General features: G+C 47.8%; 3 protein-coding genes across 3 annotated transcripts; 2 read left to right on the forward strand and 1 right to left on the reverse strand.

Moving 5' to 3' along the window:
• Nucleotides 1–6,156: 6,156 nt before the first annotated feature.
• On the forward strand, nt 6,157–8,961 carry ETH_00030820 (uncharacterized protein; the record flags this gene model as incomplete). Its single annotated transcript, XM_013372852.1, has 1 exon — nt 6,157–8,961. The coding sequence occupies one exon, from the start codon at nt 6,157–6,159 to the stop codon at nt 8,959–8,961; it is 2,805 nt and encodes a 934-aa protein (XP_013228306.1).
• A 3,957-nt stretch (nt 8,962–12,918) lies between these two features.
• Nucleotides 12,919–14,268, forward strand: ETH_00030825 (uncharacterized protein; the record flags this gene model as incomplete). Its single annotated transcript, XM_013372853.1, has 1 exon — nt 12,919–14,268. The coding sequence occupies one exon, from the start codon at nt 12,919–12,921 to the stop codon at nt 14,266–14,268; it is 1,350 nt and encodes a 449-aa protein (XP_013228307.1).
• Nucleotides 14,269–16,416: 2,148 nt separating this feature from the next.
• Nucleotides 16,417–17,541, reverse strand: ETH_00030830 (uncharacterized protein; the record flags this gene model as incomplete). The annotated part of the gene is made up of 2 exons (XM_013372854.1): nt 16,417–16,787; nt 16,893–17,541. The coding sequence occupies 2 exons, from the start codon at nt 17,539–17,541 to the stop codon at nt 16,417–16,419; spliced, it is 1,020 nt and encodes a 339-aa protein (XP_013228308.1).
• Between the last annotated feature and the right edge of the window lie 222 nt (nt 17,542–17,763).

Genomic DNA, 17,763 nt, shown 5'->3' on the forward strand with positions numbered 1-17,763 from the left:
GTTTGGAACACCCCCAAATTCTGGTGAAGGTTGGATTCCAAAGAAGCAGCCGATGCACAATGGTTTCACCAAGCAGCAGAAAGGGGCGAGGAGGTCCACTACGCCATGCGAACTAACTAGCCAGCATGATACCCTCACACGAATCGCTGCCCGCATCATCAACAAAAGCATCCGCAAAAGAAAGACTGCATCTGCGAAAGTGACGCAGCAGTTTTGCCTTACAAGAAAGCTTGAAATGCCTGTTAGTCTGTCTTATTGACCCTTTGCCAAAATCAGCATAGACGGAGGACTGGCAATTACTAGTGCGACAGTGAAGCAGCGACAACACCGGCACCTATTTAGCTGCATACTAGGTCAACTAAAGGCGTGAACGATGCAAGAACAAGAGGCGTCTGCAATGACACGTATCAGGCATTATCAGGTAACTGATGATTGTGCCTACGCTTCTCAAGGAGTAAGGTTGATGCGTGCACTGTACTTAACGTCAAAAGAACCCCCTTTTCATTCAAATTTGGCTGCAAGACGTTACTTGCAACGTTGCACTGCGCAACCAATTATTGGATGCTGCAAACAACTGCTTCTTACAAGGATTGCCTTGAAACCTCGCTACTGCGAAGGCATGAGCGCACACACGCTGCGCAATGCACGGTCTCCAGCGGCGTTGACCTTTATCTTTGGATGGGCTAGCATAATTTGTTGAGCCATGCATGCCGTTGCTCTTCCAAGCTCGGTTGCCTCCCAAAATGAGTACGGTGGCGCTAAGACGATCTGCAACCAACCAGCGTGCAACCCGACGAAGCACGCCGTCCCACGGTTGGCTTTCTTCCTGATTTTCATTGCTTTTATTACTTTCCTCCACTTCTGCTTTACAAGCATATTGCAGGGGGTAGGTTACGGACGTCACTCGCCAGAAGCGATTATCAACTTCATTGGAGCAACTTGACTGCTGTTTTGCTGCTATGCCGCCGGGTGGATGCAGAAACAAAAACGTTCCGTTGTGACTGGTGGTCAAGGCTTTATTGAGACAGCTCTGCCTAAGTGTAGGAGGTGCGCTGCTGGCACAGAGGCGATAGAGTTCAGCTGAGCTACCTGGAGCCAACTGACACCCTTGGGCCGCTCTCTGGACTTGAGAGCCAGGTTGTTCATCTGTTTGCTTCCTGGGAATTAGGCAGACGTGGCATTCAAAAAACCCAAGCCTAATGCCTTCTTGTCGGCTCTGAATCGGCTGAATTTGGCTCGAGCCGCACGCTGCACTTTGTGCTCTTAGTCCAAGAAATGCTCGGGCGTCATTGGCAGGCTCACACGCATGGTAACAAGTGCGAGCCTCGGAAGATTCATGGAGCATTGCCAAATAAATATGCTTCAAAGAGCTGTGAACTCCTAGAAAAATTTTTAGGGTGTGCCCTTCACCGCGGGCTTGCTCTAACACTCGTAGGCAGGGATCTTTGGCTTGTTGGGAGAAGGAGACTTGGCTCCCCTTTCCCATAAATTCGGCTCCAAAAGACGTCAAGATTTAGACACACATCCATTCAGCCATCTGCTCGATTTTTGCTTATTCGTTTATTCTCGTGAGGCAGCAGCGTATGTGTTGCGACACCGCAGCACTGCTTCTATGAGCGGCAAAAAGCTCAGCGCGATAGATGAACAAAACGCCAATGAAATATTTTCGTTGAAGTATGATCATGCTACAACATTACCATATGCTTAAGAGTTGTTAAGGAGAGTATACTGCTGAATTCGTCCAACTCGATGTCACCGTCTTGAATGAATAGTGTGAGAGACAAGGACAGTTTGGCAGTGTGCAGTGGGCTAGTGGTTCTTTTCCGCAAAACGGACAGGCGCTTCGTGTAAGGTACAAGTGGATCCTCTCAAATGCTGTCCGTTGTCATTACTATTTTTTCTGCTGCTAACTATAGATCTTGTACAAGGAAGCCTACAACGCTATGTTCAAGTAAGTAAGCTATGGGGCTGCACACCAGATGCATGCGGCAACTAACGATGTAGGAAGCCGTAGGCGACTGAGTAAAATGAAATATATTTAGCAATGCAAGGAAACAATAATTTTTCCATTCTACATTGGCATTCAGAAGCTGATTGTTTCGTCTCACTTCTTCCGAAAGTAGAAAAGATTTAATGTTACCTAACACTTCTGTGCCGCTGCTGTGCATGCCGTATAATGCTCTTACTTCGTAAATTCCACCAAAGTGAAAATCAGGCAACAACTGTAGTTAATACCTGAGCCACACTGACAAAGTACACGTGTATGAAACGAGCATAAACTCTGGAAGCAAAGATGCAGTCTCATTCCGTAAATCCAAACAAACAAATTTACATTTGAAGCGCACAGTACCTCGTGTATATTCTATGGCCTTGTTCTCAAGTCTGCAGCAGCAGTGTTATGCCATGGCACTACAAACACGTGGCAGACTAGAGTGTGACAATTTTAGGTCTCCCAGTAGATTACAAAAAGCAATTTTTATAGTTTAAGAGAGCTTTTTTGTTCGTTAAAAAGCACCTGCAGCAACTTTGTTGAGAAAATTGGTGGCGCCTAAGAACCGAAGGACAGCACGGCGTAACATACTTAAGAGTTCGAGTAAAGCTTGTTGCGAAGGTGACACCTCGACACCTCCTCAGGTAGGTAACTTTTAGTACACGGTGCAGCAGTTTGGCAGCCTTCCGACGTTTCCCAACAAGGGAAGCCCATTATCGTAGTCCAGCGGTTACCAATATTGTTGTTTTGCTATTACCGTCAAGCTGAAGCGACAGACGACGCATAGCTGCTCTTGGAGCCTATCAGTGGAAGAAACAGCCGTCAATTCCCAGAGTTTACTTGCGCACCTACCTCCTCGATCTTCAGTTGAAGCGTTCATTCAGAATGAGACAGTGTGCCCCAGACGGGTGATTTGTTCGTTTTTCTTTCAGTTGCGTTTTTAGTGCACAGCATTCTCCGCTGCCACTCCGTTACTACCTGGCGCAAGGATAGGGCGCCCTTCTGACAAATCCTCTACATCCGGCTCACATCCCATAAGAAAATACCAAATAATCAGTAAGCCCTCATCATTCGAGCCTATCAATCTAGCTTTCTTAGAAAGTCCCCCCATCATAGTTCTTGCTGCCTCGACCCGGTTGGGGCGGTGCCCCGCACTGGTGCTAGTGTTATCGCCAGCCCCAGTCATAGGGTATTCACAAACACTTCTAGTTTGCACACGCGATATTGCTGCTATATTGCCTTACTTCGTTACTAGTAAGAAGTTTCCCCGCTGATTAAGCATGTTAACCTCCTATTCTTCACTAGGTAGCTACCCTCCTAAGGTCAACAGCAAGTCCTATTGTGGTGCCTGCGCAATATAGCTTTTGGCTGTCTGCTGATGCAATATCCGAATGAGAGAACTTGCAGAATTTTGGGTTTGAAAGGTATAACTAAACGTCCTTTCGGTTCAGTCTGTTTTCCGAAGTATCGCTTCCCTGTTCATGAAAGGTATAGATGGGCAGCACACCAGGAGGTTGAAAAAAGGTGCCACCGCAATACAGCAATGCATAATCAGTTGAAGTCAGATAATGGTGATATATATGACTCCAGCGTTTAACGGCGCTAGCAACTGACTTCTGGATGCCAGTGGTGACAGTTTGTTAGCAAGGAGCTGCGTGACAAAGCTACGAAGAGGAGTCAGTAAGATTGTTGATAATTCCGTAAAAGCCTTCAAAAATATTGAACTTCAATGGCTAGCAGTCTTGGCATGTTCCATAGTGAACAACACAACGGTCGCAGCAGGCTTGCCTTCTTATCCTCACCAGCAAAAATTTAATGAAGCAGATGACAGTCAATCACTTCGTTTTGCCTTAATCAATTTTTTGGAGGTTCGTCGAGTGAGTGGCGCAATGGATAGCGCGTCGCCCTCCGGAGGCGGAGGTTGCGGGTTCGAGTCCCGTCTCGCTCTCTTCTTCTCTCGCCTTTTGTAGTCCCATGCTGCAATAATTTGAGATACTTTTCCATCCAGAAAGCGCAACTGCAAACAAGAAATTGGCAAAGCGACTGTTTTGGGAACATTATTTTGCCACTGGCTTTTAACGGCTTCTGAGAAGCCTGCATTTGAGCTACAATAAATGCTCGACTGAAACGAGTGTCGCTTAACATCACCTAAAAGGCTGCTGTAAAAAATTTTCTCTCCGGAACGCTTCGCCCCGGATTTTTTCAATAGGTTTAACAAAAGCTGCTCTCGCTTAAAAGTAGCTCTGCAGAGTTTTTACGATTTCCTCTTGCTGCATGTCCTAGAAGCAGATTTCTGCTCCCGTCGACGCTTGCTTCAGCTATCCTGTGTAGATTGTATAGTTTTCGCTCGGGGATTATTTAAAGTACTATAGTGAACATGTCAAATGGGGCCAAAGAAGACTAGCGCTACGTCGCTGAGTATCCTAACCACAGAATTTGGGTTTAAGCCTGTTCTGTGTCACCTCTCCTGCCTTGGGACGACATCACCATGTTCCAGTTCAGTTGTGAAGCTCTGAGGAAATTGAGATGTTTGAGCCATGTGGCGTCAACTGGTGCAAGTGAGATAGCTGTGCGTACAATGATGGAGGAACGGTTCTGCGTCAGGCCACCCGTTTTGCGCCTTATATGGAACCAGTTGACTTTATGGGCAGTTTTGCCGAGGCAGATTCAACTATTGTTATACGACAAAGACATATCCTATTTTCTGCCCATGGAGGAATGAATGAGTTCAGGGTCCTAGCAACTACCCGAAATCCTCAGAGAGCAGAAGAGCAGCCCGCACTTGGAGGGATTCAGGCTCAGGAACCGTTCGGCGACAAGAGCTTTAGACAAGTAGCATTCCGCGTCTTTTCGTGTGGAAATAAGGATATTCAGACTTTTCTTCTTTCAAGCTGCACTTTACGGAGGCTCGCTGCCACGATTAGAGCACGAATCCAGGTAAAAATGAAAACTCGCCGACACAGATAAATCTTGTCGCATAAGCCCGCAATACCGACGGAAAGCGCCGTCGCTTTCCAAGGCCAAATGCAGCAAACGCTCGGATGACCCGCACGGGAAACAAGCAGCGACCGTTCGCCTAGCTCAACTTCCCTTGATCCCGTAGTTTAATTCCGTCTGTCGTGCCAAGCCATTCCATTTGCCAGCCTCCCGGCTGTCCTTGGCGTTGCTGTTAAAAACTAAACTCAAAAAACGCTAAAGGAAGTACACATGAGGTTTTTACGTTAGGATCTCACTACGATGGAGCTGGTAGACTGTAGGCGACGCTGCAAGAGTCTAACAGCCTCGAAAACATTTCTGCTGTCCAAGCAAAGAGGAGGCATGCCTGCATGTAATAGGATAGTTCGTAATGCAGCGGGTGTTTTGGAGAAGGAAGAAATCGAATAGCTTTGAGGCTTCTCTGCTGATGCTGACTTGAAATTTCTCAGCAAATAGTTCGTTTGGCTCCTGTGGTCTCTGCAGTCAAGTTAACTCACCGTAACGAAGAAGCCCCATGCCGCTCTCTAAAACGTGCCATGACCTTTTGTACTCGTGTAAGAATCTGCTCTGAAGTTATTTCATCATTTTCAACAGACAGCCATCCGACTATCATTACACCGTGACTTAAACATTGAATGCCAGCGTATAACCTGGAAGAAGCATTCCTCTGGGCCTACTGTACAATATGAGCGGTCTCGAGGCGTGAACATTCTATGAGTTTCGTAGCAGAAAGCTGTGGCACCAAGGATGCAAGTTGCGATCCTTAAGAGCTCTTGTTTTGGCTAGGCGAGTCGGAACCCTTTTCTAGGAAGTTTGACGAAACGCTGTGTGCTGGATGCATCGAGTGGTCCTTGGGGCTGTCACTCATCTGCACACGCTTGGTGCAATGAACTCAGCTGTCTTTGAAACGCATAAACCATTAAAACAACAAACGATGTTCTAAATGCATTGGAATGCCAAAACAGTGTGCAAACGATCTGTCATGAAGACATCTTTTTGCAAGTACAAGCCCTGCACTAGCAGGATTTACCCTATTACTCGTACTGGAGTGCAAACCGCAATGCTACGTCTCCTCCGTTTCCAGCGCAGTTGTTCCGCTAGTAATCCTGCTTTGAAATAATGGTGATAGTCTTTAAGCTTTCGTAGGATATTGTCTTTTTGAATGTAAGCGGCGGCGCCGAATTAGCCCAATGGAAGGTTCCAGCTCTGACTCCGACAGTCCCCCTGAAGTGCCGGAAGAGGAAGGGACTCCTACACTTAAGCCACTAAAGTATCCTCCTATACAAACGCACAACAATGCCACATCGCGGGTTAACCAACCATTTTTGCGACACTATGGGTCAAAAGTCGCCACCAGAGCGCATACTCAACAGCACAATGCACAGCGGCTTCTACCCGCTACGGCAAGCGAAATATCCACGACAAGGAAAGAGCGCAGCACGTTGGCTTTTAATCAGACAAAGGCCGTTGGGTTGATGTCCCTGCATGAAGACAACAATGCTATCCTGAGAGCTGTTCCTGAAACCGTGGAGTTTCAAGTTGACTTCAAGGATCCCAACAAAATCGAGGCCGTAACTCCGCTACAACAAGATGTAGTGTTACAAAATGTTAGTAGTTATACTGTTTCCTTTGGGATACTACCCCCATCTTCTTCTGCCTTCTCCCTGACGATTCCCCACAAAAAGTCTTTCCTCCCTTCCGGCATGCAGCAGCGAATACAAATTTCCTTCAACCCGCTTGTTTGCGCTCCCCAATCAGAGTTCATCCGAATAATCTTCTCCACTAAGGCACCAGAACACAGCTCATCTCCAATTAAAAAAAAAGGAGACGACGGCAGCGCATGTGCCCAGACTCCGATGTATCTGAAGCTGATTCACCTGAAAGCAATAGCTTACTGCACGCCCAGCAAGCAGCATGCTATGATACCTTCCAGCAGTAGTTCCAATGAATCATACGGAAACGATGATCAAGAGGACTTTCTACTATCTTCCATAGCGGCTAGTGTGGATTTTGGCCCAACGCACTTGGGGACAGTGGCACAACGTCGACTTGTTCTTCCTGCTACAACGTTGTTGCCCATCAAGTTCACGGTAGAACTTAAAGGCGAAAGTGGTGCATTTTCTGTAAAGCCGTTAAGCGGTATGATTGGAGCTCGAGCGCCCGTAACTCTTTGGTTACGATTTGCTCCCCACCTTCGTTCAGAGTACTCTGATGAATTGTTCTTGTACTTCTCCAGTAAATCCACTCCTCATCGTGTGGAGCTTCTAGGGAAGGGCATGCCTGCAGAGATTGGCACCGAGCCTGAAAAACCGTCTAGCAACGTTGGCAGGGCTCTACAGAGCTTAACTAAGCTGCCAGCGTCAACGCAAGGGGAGACTGAGCTCGCCGACTCCTGTGGAGAAGAGGCACCAGAAGAAGGCACTCCCAATCAAAACTTGAAACAATTCGAAAGCTGTGAGAGCCTCCATACAAATGAAAAGGAGAAGCCAGGGCCACAGTATTGCGTCGTTGCCTCAGCAGCTCCACAGTGTGTCGAGATCCCACAGCATCTGTCCAAGCAAATTTCCGTTGCTCAAAGCTGTGAACGGTCTTCACCTAAACGTGAGAGCAATGTCAATGAAGAGAACAACTCTATCACTACGACGAATACAGTGAAACGCCCTGAGAACAGCAAGTGTAGCGACGAAACTATTTCAAGCCAGTGCCTTGATGAGCGCTGGGCAGATCTCGTGGCAGTCCTCAGAGCACAAAAGCTTGGAACGCATACAGTCAAAGGTGCTGCTTTACCTTCCGATACCGCAATTCGGAAAATTCAAGTTAAGAAAGCAGAGAGCACTCAGCGGCTGCTTAAGTTGCTGCAGCATCAAGATAGAATTCGCAGTAGCTGCTCATTTTCAGGAGCTCCTGTTGTTCCATCTTCACAGACCAATTTTTCGGCTCCGGTCATTGAACCCGGCTCGCAGGAAATGCAGGACACATTAAGACAGCTGTGGAAACATGAGCTTACCACAAAATTTAAGCAAGCTGTTGCTGTAATCATTGTCCGCAATAGAATTGCAAAGCGTCTGTCAGCAATGCGTTCATGGGCTCGTTTACGTGGGATGAGAGAAGAGCCCGTTCAAAGCATAACGAAGGAAAAGGCAAGCCTGAAAAATCAACAGAAGCATCTACACTTGTCTCAGCCACCGATAGAGGAGGCCGCTGGGAGAGCAAGCCAACAGGAAGTCTTAGAACGAAAAAACGTAATCTACTACACAGATTCAAACGAAAGCGGCCTCGCTAGGCACGGGGGTTATACGCCGCAAACGGCGCCAACCACATCACAAGTAACTTCAGCTGGATTAGAGGCCTCAACTCCTGTAAAGTTTCCGGAAGCTTCTGTGGGTCTGCAGGGCGAAAAATTTGACTTGGTAAATACCGAGAGCAGTTGGACAGTAAAACTGTCTCCTCCTCGGCTTTCACTTTCAACAGACAGCAGGGAAGAGTGGGAAAGGCAAAGCATTCCAGAACCTCAGTTCTGGGGAAAGGAACATTTGAATGTCGGTGAATTGCTCACCTGCATGCAGCACAATGCTGCATTGTCACCGTTAGCTAAGTGTGACGCTGACGTCTTCCGCCTTAAAGAAACAGATTTCGTAACATGCACTGGAGGGCTTGAAGTCACCGACGCGGACCTCCTGCACAGTTTCTTAGATGCAACCCCGCCACTGATCGATGACAAACCCTGGGTAACACCCATGATAGATTCATCTCCTACTCCACAAAGCGCTCATGATATGCTCTCCTGGAAGTCAAAATCTGAAGGATCCACCGTTAGTTTGGAAGCACCTTCGCTTTTGCCGCCTGAAGACCCCGATGAACTGGCTACATTGACATGGCGCTTCACCATGCCGGCAGCACCCGGCTCAAGCGCGTGCATGCCGTTGCCTCCGGTCGTGGAAACAGACCTCGCACATTTTTTTCTCCGGGTGGGCAAAACCGTTTGCTCAGTGTAAGTGTAGCTTGGCTGTTTGTGTCTTCCTTTGACTGCTGCTAATAAAGTTCGTATCTCGATGCCGAGGTTCCTACAGCAGCGAAAAGTAATTTTTCAACTGCACTTCTGTACGCTTGATGTTTTTCGGCATTTGAGCTTTTAGGCTGGTTTTCCGCCTTCTTTTCAGTGGCCTTTGTGGTATTTCAGGCGGCTTCGCAGAGCAACTCACGTCACTGTGCAAAGAGTATTTTGCCGCCATTTACGGACGTCGTTCCCATCCGGTGCAGCTTAACAGCAGCTACCAGTATAAATGAGCGGGCGCTCTGGCCATCCGGTGCCAACCCAAGATGCCTTCAAGCCTCATCAAGCTTTCTGGATGAGCAGGTAGGCTTTTAAAACTTTACGGAGCTCTCTTCATCGTTTTAGTCTATCTTGAAGCCCTCTTTTATTAAAAAAATTCTGCGGAGGCTCCAATGCGCGCTTTTGGTTTGCAGAGAAAAAGCAAACAGACGGGATCCAGCGAAAGAGGTCTTTTTTTGGAGGATTCCTCTGAAAAAGATGCATTTGCCATTGCTTCCAAAGAATGCGCAGATCGTGCCGCAGCCTTAGCAAGGGACAGCAAAGCTCTCGCAGAAATCTGGAGCATGGCAAGACGTGGGCAAATGGAGCTTCTTAATGCTGTAAACATGACACTTCCTTTAGAATATCAAATCCCATACACGTAGTAGTCTCTCACAAAAATTCAATCGCAGACTAGCACAATTTACGGGGTTTGCACCCACGAATTTTACTCTTTGCTGTCGCAATTGAGACGCTTTCTATTTGCGACGCGGACACCTTCGGGAAAATGCACAGCCTCGTTTCGCATTGATTACTGAAAATTTCTCTCCAGACTTTCGGAAACAAAACGAATCATGGTTTCTAGTTGTTGTATATTAAACGTAATTTCCTATCGTTAGTTGTGAAATAATACAATAAACAATCTTTTCTTGATTATACCTCACGGCCAGTTCTGAATGCAATACATTTATTGGTTGCCAGACATACAGAAGACGGCCAAGCCAATTTTGTCCGCCTGTACGGCACAATCTGTCAGTCTCTCGAGCTATTCACCTCGAAAGCTGTTCCTGCATATTGACTCGAGCAAGAACGGAAGAGCAGAGACCAAGCACTGCTTTTCGCAGTCGGTTTCCAGCGGTAATAATGGTCACAAGTATTCCAAAGGGGTGATACTGATCCCGTCGCTAAATAACGTGCCGAACGATTTAGATTCATGAAACTTAACTAGGTGGGAAAAAAAGTTGAAGTCATAGGAATTAGTGTGGCCACTTCAAAGCTTTAGTGAAACCGTCTAAACTCTTTGACATACTTCGAAAACCAAGCACTCAGCTTAGGGTGCTTCAAGGAACCATCTGAGCTAGCTATAGCACAATGATCCAGCAGAGCATTTCCGATAAAGTACGGTCCTCACCAAACCGCAGCTACGTTTAGAATTCAGATGCTATGGGACAGCGACAGTCTCACGCTCTTTGAACATGCTCCTTATGTTTGGAGCCCAGCACAAGCTGAGCGCCTCTCTAAAAGTACTGGCCTAGATCGTTTTCCAGGCCGTAACAGATGAATGCTCCACACGCGTTCCCTAGTGCATTCCTCCCCGTAGAGACCTTTGAGGCAATGTAGTTTTATCTTTAGTTCACATACAGTTCTAAGGCATCATCCGGCTCTGCAGTCACCGTTTCAGGTGCTGAGACTCCATATCGTCCCAGTTTCTAACGCCTACTGTGCCACAACGAGTTTGCCATCTAGTCTGATGCAAAAGTGCCGTCCATTTCATCGGCAACAATGAAATGCAGAGAAGTGCAAATTTCGCTGTTCCTGCCAAACTTGGAGCCCACGTGAAGATGTTCATGAGAATGTGAACACGCTTGCGGTGGAGCTGCCAGTAATCTTCCCTAGCTTCCAAGAAACAAATTCACGAATGCAGCACAATGTAGAGTTCACTGTTATAACGCATACCCTGATGTCTGTGCTTCCAATCAAAAAAAGCATTCTGTTTCAGCGTTTGCAAGCTGCAGCCAAGGGCCACTCGTTAAAAGAGTGTCTCCTTGAAAGAAGACATCTAATTTTCCTGAGAAAAAGGCATGGCCGTTTCAAGTCTGAAATGCTAGAGCTCGTACCGAGGCCACAGACTGTAGCGAATCTTCCCATAATGCAGGCTAAACAAATGAGCAGCTACGCAGCTTATATCCCATCCAATATTCATATATCCTTAAAGCGTTTAGTTACCTGCTAGAGAACCAAAGTCAAAATGTATTTATTTGAGTAATAACTCTCTGTTCGTTTCTCAGCTTTTCTCGTAGCGCCGTACACAGGCGCAGTAAGGTTAGGAACAACCTCACAAACAGAGATTCCAGCAGTTAGAGAAAGTATTATATCTTTGTGGATAGGAACTCGAGCAGTTTATTAGCATGGAGATGGAAGATAACATTTCGGAAAGCCAAATGGTAAGAAGCTCGATGTAAAAAGACGAAATCACAAATCTCAGTGAACTGGATTGAAAGAGAAAGCGTGCAACTTCAGCAGAACAGGGCTACACAGAGACATGTGAAAAAATAAATGCATGGCCACATAGATCAACGGAGCAACCTTCTGCCGGTTGAGTATTAGCTGAAAGACAACTCACTCTGCTTCAACTGCCAAAATTTTGAAATTAGGCGTGGTCAGGGCTATTTCTAGGCGTCAGTGGTACATGATTTATTCTTTTCCACGTCAGAGTTACCTGTAGCAGATTCACTACGTTGTGGACACTCGAATTTTGGCGTGCTCGTCTATTTCAGTGTGAGGCTAGCAACAGAGTGAATTGACAGACTTCCCTATATTTTTGACCAGTGCATGGAAGCCTTCAATCTGTTTTTTGAGGTGTTTCTCGCAGTGATAGAAAGTGAGCTTTCACTCTTCCCCGTCATCTCATTGTTAATCGCAACGCTGGTGCTATGTGTGATGTTGCATGTTACACAATCGGCTTATCCGATGCCGGTCTGTCAGCCAGAAAATGCTTCGCCCGTATGTTGCATCACGCTTAGAGGCATACCTGGAATTCGTGTGGAACTCATTTTCATTCCCTCTTAGTATGTCCCTGTGCACACATACACGGACGCGCGCAATCCTTGCATAACACAGAGTCACGTCTCCTTCTGCCTTCATTCCACTGCCACATTCGACCCACATACTCTAGAACACTAGTTATTTCAAAAATCCGTGGAAACTCTGTGAGCGACCTTCCGCAGCATTTCCAGCCAATTTAGCGGTGGAGCCTGTCTCGGTTCCAGTTGACTGCGCATGCTCGTTATCACTTTCAGCTTAAAGTGAAACAAAACTAGACTCAATGTTAAAGAGTTGAAGGCCACCGTCGTGTGTTTCCATCTTCGAGAAGGTCTGGGAGAGGGTCTTTTGCTCCGTGCAAACATCCAGTGGTCACCCTCCGTCACGTTCTGAAAGGCGTCAGCTTAACTCGTACGAGCTTGTTTAATTTTTTCAGCTGGTGTAAAATATGTTAAGCTTTAAAGTAATAGGGTTTCGCGCTGTATACAAATTGAGGCAGTAACTCCTGGGAGAGTAATCGAGCAGCACTGGAGACGTCTGATGCCAGGCGCCGCTGGCGTCGCCAGCTGACCCCGCACTTCGGCTAAGCGTGTAACAATGTGGCCCCGCTCAACAATGACAGCCTAGCCAATGGTTTTGTATACATTACATGAGGAATCATTAGAAAATGCTTGTATCGTTGGCAGAAAAAGGCCAAGGCTGTTGCTCGTAATGCTGAGCCGACATCCCTGCCGCCGTGATTACACCCCTTCTGTTTTCGAGATAGGTGCAGTGAAGGCTCCCCGCTTCGCTAGTAGGACTTCACCTCGGTAACAGTGTCAAAACATTGTCATTACGAGGCCGCCCCTGCGAACTGGAATACCGATTATCGGGTGAAATGGGGGCCAACAACTCAACCTGTCTGCCGTGCAAAGCAGCCGGAGCCAGCGCACGCCGGAACAAGGCGGCAACTGATGTTCAGAATAATAGGAAAATAAGTAAAGAGGTCGAAATTCTGAAAAAAGTGTCAACTGCGGCTGAGCCACATATAGCAAGTGGAACACCTGAGCAGTCGTCCAGTCTCCAGGGTTCTCCAAACAACGGATCTTCTAACTCCAGTAATTCTCTACAGGAACGCGCCAAAACTCTTCAGCAGAAAGACTCTTTGCCGCATTACTCTCATCCCGAGCCTAGCCCTCCCCTTGCAGAATGTTCCACGGTACAGCAGGACAAGCAACAGGACGAGTTGCCGTCGCATGAAGGGCAGCCCTGCCCGCAACGGGAGATGCAACTGGGCTTTCAATTGAAAGGTTCGACAGATGTCTTGCCACCTCATAACAAGCAATTAGAGACTGTTGAGGACCAGAAAGCGGACGAACGAGCAAGGCGGACACCCGAGAAACGCATTTATGTCCCTTCACATATGTTGGCAGAAGGAAGCGAACAAGCTTGGAAGCAGCATCAGGGTGCCCCTCAAGCACTTTTAAGCCCACATAGCTGCTCAGTGGCTCACCGTGTCGCAGCTGCCCTTAGAGCAGCAGCTGGGGAACGTGCTGCTGCTGCTGCAGCACGCGCAGCAGAAGCAGCGGAAGCGATCAAGAAAATGCCGAGAGATTCTACTGGAAAGCCTATGAATCAGCCTAACGGCCAGGTTTCGGGAGTTTCCCCTGCAGAGAGTAAAGCCCTTACTAGTGCAGAAGCCTGCAGTGCGGAAACTCTCGCAGAGCAACAGGCTGATGCGCAGCAGGACGCACAGCGCACGCGCTCGCGGAGCAGCTGCTTCCCACATGTGTTATGTTTCTCATCCGCTTATGACAGCGGAAATGAAATAAATGTTAGGCAAGAAGCAGAGCAGCAGCAAGAAGGCGAAAACAATTCGCAATCTGCAGAGTACTCTGTCATATCAACGGCAAAGCGCGTCGGAGAAATGTTTTCAGGAGCAGCATCTGCTGCAGTGGCTTTTGCCTCTTCAGCCTCAGGACATAGTGCCTTTGAAGCACCAAGAGACCAGGGCGTAGTTTCCTGCGGCGAGACTTCGGGCAGGGGCCAAGAACTGTGGCAAACAGTGGGAGTAGGAAGTGAGAAAGCCGGAGAGCTGCAGGACGGCGCAGTTGTATTGCTGGGGGCAGTGGACAGAGCTATGGATGCCATCACTAGCGACGATTTCAAAAAACAGGCGAGTCTTTTGTTCTATTCCGGGGGTCATAGTAAAGGGGCTGGCTGGTGGCTGGTTGTTGGTTATAAATGAACACTTCGTCGTGTGCTAGCATGACCGGACGTTTTGCTGCAGGCTGTGACGCTGCTTAGCCAATCTATCAGCGTTGCCGCATCAGTAGTGGAAGCAGTAAAGACATGCGGAGACTCTTCGCAGCATCAAGGTGGGCACTAGTTTCTGCATATTAGCACCACCGCTGCTCATTTCTTAACCTCGATATCTGAGTGAAACTACCCCACAGCAGAACTTCTTTGTCATAAGCAGTATAGCTAGTGAAAGCAGTAATGTGTAGTTTTTGAGCGTGGCCTCTGTTGCTCCTGGTGCTGACTCAGAGACTCTCCTTCCTGCAGTTCCCGCTGTGAATGGGTGGTAAACCGCTTCGTTCAGGCGCTTTCCCTCCAGCACAGCCTGTCGGTGACCTCGCGACACGCTACGATTCCTATGTAGCAGGATATTATGAAGCCCTGAGAATGTCGGCTCAGCAACAGCTATCGGGAGTTGTATTTAACCCGGAACTGGCTTCTTGAGTGACAATGTTCTCGTCATTCACTAGAAGCAAAAAGCTTTGATGTATGTGAATTCACCGAATAATTTTGTACAAAAAGTTCGAGACGGAGTTAAGGACTGCCAACAGCAGAAGCGCAGTGTTTTTCTCGTCGTTCCTTCCTCAAGGGCAAAATGGAATGATGAGTTGGCAAGGAGCTCAACAGAGCGTTTGAGCGCATGAATCTGTTCACGTTATTGCTCACTGCGCTCACGCTGGCAGGAAATGTGGAACATAATGCCATGGATGGCATATATTCCCATAGGAAACACACATTTAAGTGTATAAGGAAGCATACATGAATTGTAACTAATTTAGTGACAACATGTGAACATTTACAAGATGTGGAGTCACTATGAGTCAACGACCTGGCGTAGCCATAGCGATCCCACAACAGGTCTGCTCCGCAGACGACGCATGGCAATACCGTAAAGGCCAAAAGGAATTAATATTGTGCAAATTTGCTCGCCAAAGCATAAAATTACTCCACGCTCATGAGATTCATGGTGTGTGTGTGAGACGACACCTGCGCCGCTGTATACACTGGCGACTTTATATTGGAGTCGAGCGGGGGGATACACTAGGGCGACCTTTCGAAGTAAAAAGCTCGTAGAGAGATCATCGGGCAGAATTCGCGCTGTGCTGAGGTCTGGTTCAAAACCGATGTCGAGAATAACGGAGGCGTGAATGGTAACTCATCTGTGACCATCCAGATTATCCAACAAATAAATTTGTTACAGCGCAGTTGTACTCTCTTCTGTCGTGGCCGTCTGCATACTTCCGCTCACAATCACGCCAAGCATTCCCTTCACAATGCCAACATTGCGTTCGAATTCACTTGCCAGAAATGCTCCAAGGCTAAGTGGAAGAGCAGGTTTGGCTGCGAACGGTGCGACTGCAAATAATAAGCGCAAGTTTGAGACAGCTGCTACTGCACCGATTGCGCAAATCGATCCGCTTAAAATCCCGGCCAATCCTGCTCCAGCACACAGGGCGCCGACGCCTGCTCCGAGAACCAGCGCAACCGACGTCTTGCTTAAGAGAAACCGACGAACTGTCTGGATACCGCGGCGAAGCGCATTGCGTTCCCTCAAGGCACGGCTTCTCTCCATGTTCCTCCGCATTGCATACACACCGCTCCCTGCAGAGCAGTGAAACGAATCCTCATTTATGCACAACTTAGTTACCTCGCAATTGGGGCACACCTGGGGACAGACCCTGTTGAGTGGCAGTTCGATCTCACCGTTTACTTCAAAAAAGTAGCTCTGATGGCCATTGATGAAGTGGCAGAGCAACTGCTCGTTGGTTTTTGTGTCTGAAGGTGGTTTCTTCGAGCATCTTGTGAATAATTTGGGGCGCACGCAAACCCGAGGGACATGACGTAGCATGTACTCGCCGTTTGCTTGCTCCTCTTCCCTAAAGTACCGTGCCACCTGGGACTCTGGATGTGGTCTCCACACGCTTGGTGGAAGAAATGAGTTGTGCAGGACGGGTTCCGTGTATTTGTAAACAAAATAATTCGAGCCGAGCTTCTTCCCCGTTAATGTTTCTAGCATACTGCCCGTCACGTTGCCTCCACATGGCAACCCCGGCATGACATAAGCACCTGCACCGCAATCCAGAGGCCAACATTCTCATTAGTAAGGTATAATGGCTTGCACTACCAGCGTAGGGCAGCGGACAGCTTCTGTCTTACCATGTTGCTTGAAAACACTTTCAAAGGCGAAGAAGGAGGCACCACGCACGAGGTCAGCAACGTTAGGCAGTTGGGGCATGAGGATGGATATAGCGTCCGCTGAATTTATGGATATCTGGCCGATCTGTTCGACGACCCTCCGCAAAATATCGGCATTGTCACCAACAGCTTCTGCAACTCCAGCAATCCTTTTATGCATGGCCGGGTCCGCGAGAGAATTGCCAAAAAGCTTGTTGCCCACTTTCCTCGTGTCAGTTGGCTTTTGCAGCAGCCTGTTTAGCTTCTTCATTTGAGGCGTACCCGCACTTTTAGCTGTAAAACCCACAACATAAAACGTGCGTTACAGCGTACACAGCCCAATTATTGAAATGCGCACAGCAAGCGGCGAAATTGTGCAAGCCCACGCGAATGACGTACCAAGGTCAAAGTAGTTTATGAGAAGAAACGGGTCATAAATTCCGCCCCTTGGGAAGGCGTCACTGAGCATCTGAGATGAGTCAGCATGCTGTAACCCGTCCGAATGAGGTTCTTCTGGCAAACTGCTCGACGCTTCGCCGCGGAACTTGGCAGCAGAGGCCGCATTTCCTTGGAGTAAGGAAAATACTAGTATTGGCTCCAGCGCTCTAGCTTTTGAGTTGTTTCTCAAAAGCAAACGCACCATTCCATCAAGCCGTTTTGCCATTCTCTGGCACGCTGGTCCTTGGAAGTGCGAGTAGACACTCCTTATAATGTGAGCAAGAACATGCTTCTCAGTTCTGGCATAAGCCAGTGTTCTTAGAGGTTTGAACTGTTCTGCCTGTTGTTCGTCTGGAGGATCACGCTCAGCAACAAGACGTGGAGCTTCATCAGTAGTAATTTCTGCGAAGCTCGCGTTGCTGGGCTCTTCAGAGACAGGGGGATGAATAAATTCTGAAGGAGAGATGAACTTAAAGAAATTTTTGATGCTGTCATCCGGACTCCATGACGCATCCACCGAGAAATCGAGTGCAAGCCCAGGAGGTGGCGAGAAGCTTTTGAAGCAACCCTTCAGACCTGAGAACAGGATCAAGATCAAGCTGCGAACCATCACACTACAAAGCTATGTGATGGGTCACTTGAGTGCAAGCCAGGAGTGTCTTGGGATTTTTTTCCCGTACTCACTGTTGAAGATCGAAAAAAAGTCCGCTTCAGTCCAGGGGCCTTTAAAACCAGCGAAATCCAGCCGGCGAACTAAATCTCCTAAAGTTTTCACTTCAGCCAGGTCACTCGATGCTACTGGCTGCAAATTTCGAAATCACAAATGATTAAT

Source organism: Eimeria tenella, genomic scaffold (genome assembly GCF_000499545.2).
Source record: "Eimeria tenella Houghton genomic scaffold, Eth_scaff11, whole genome shotgun sequence".
NCBI lineage: Eukaryota > Apicomplexa > Conoidasida > Eucoccidiorida > Eimeriidae > Eimeria > Eimeria tenella.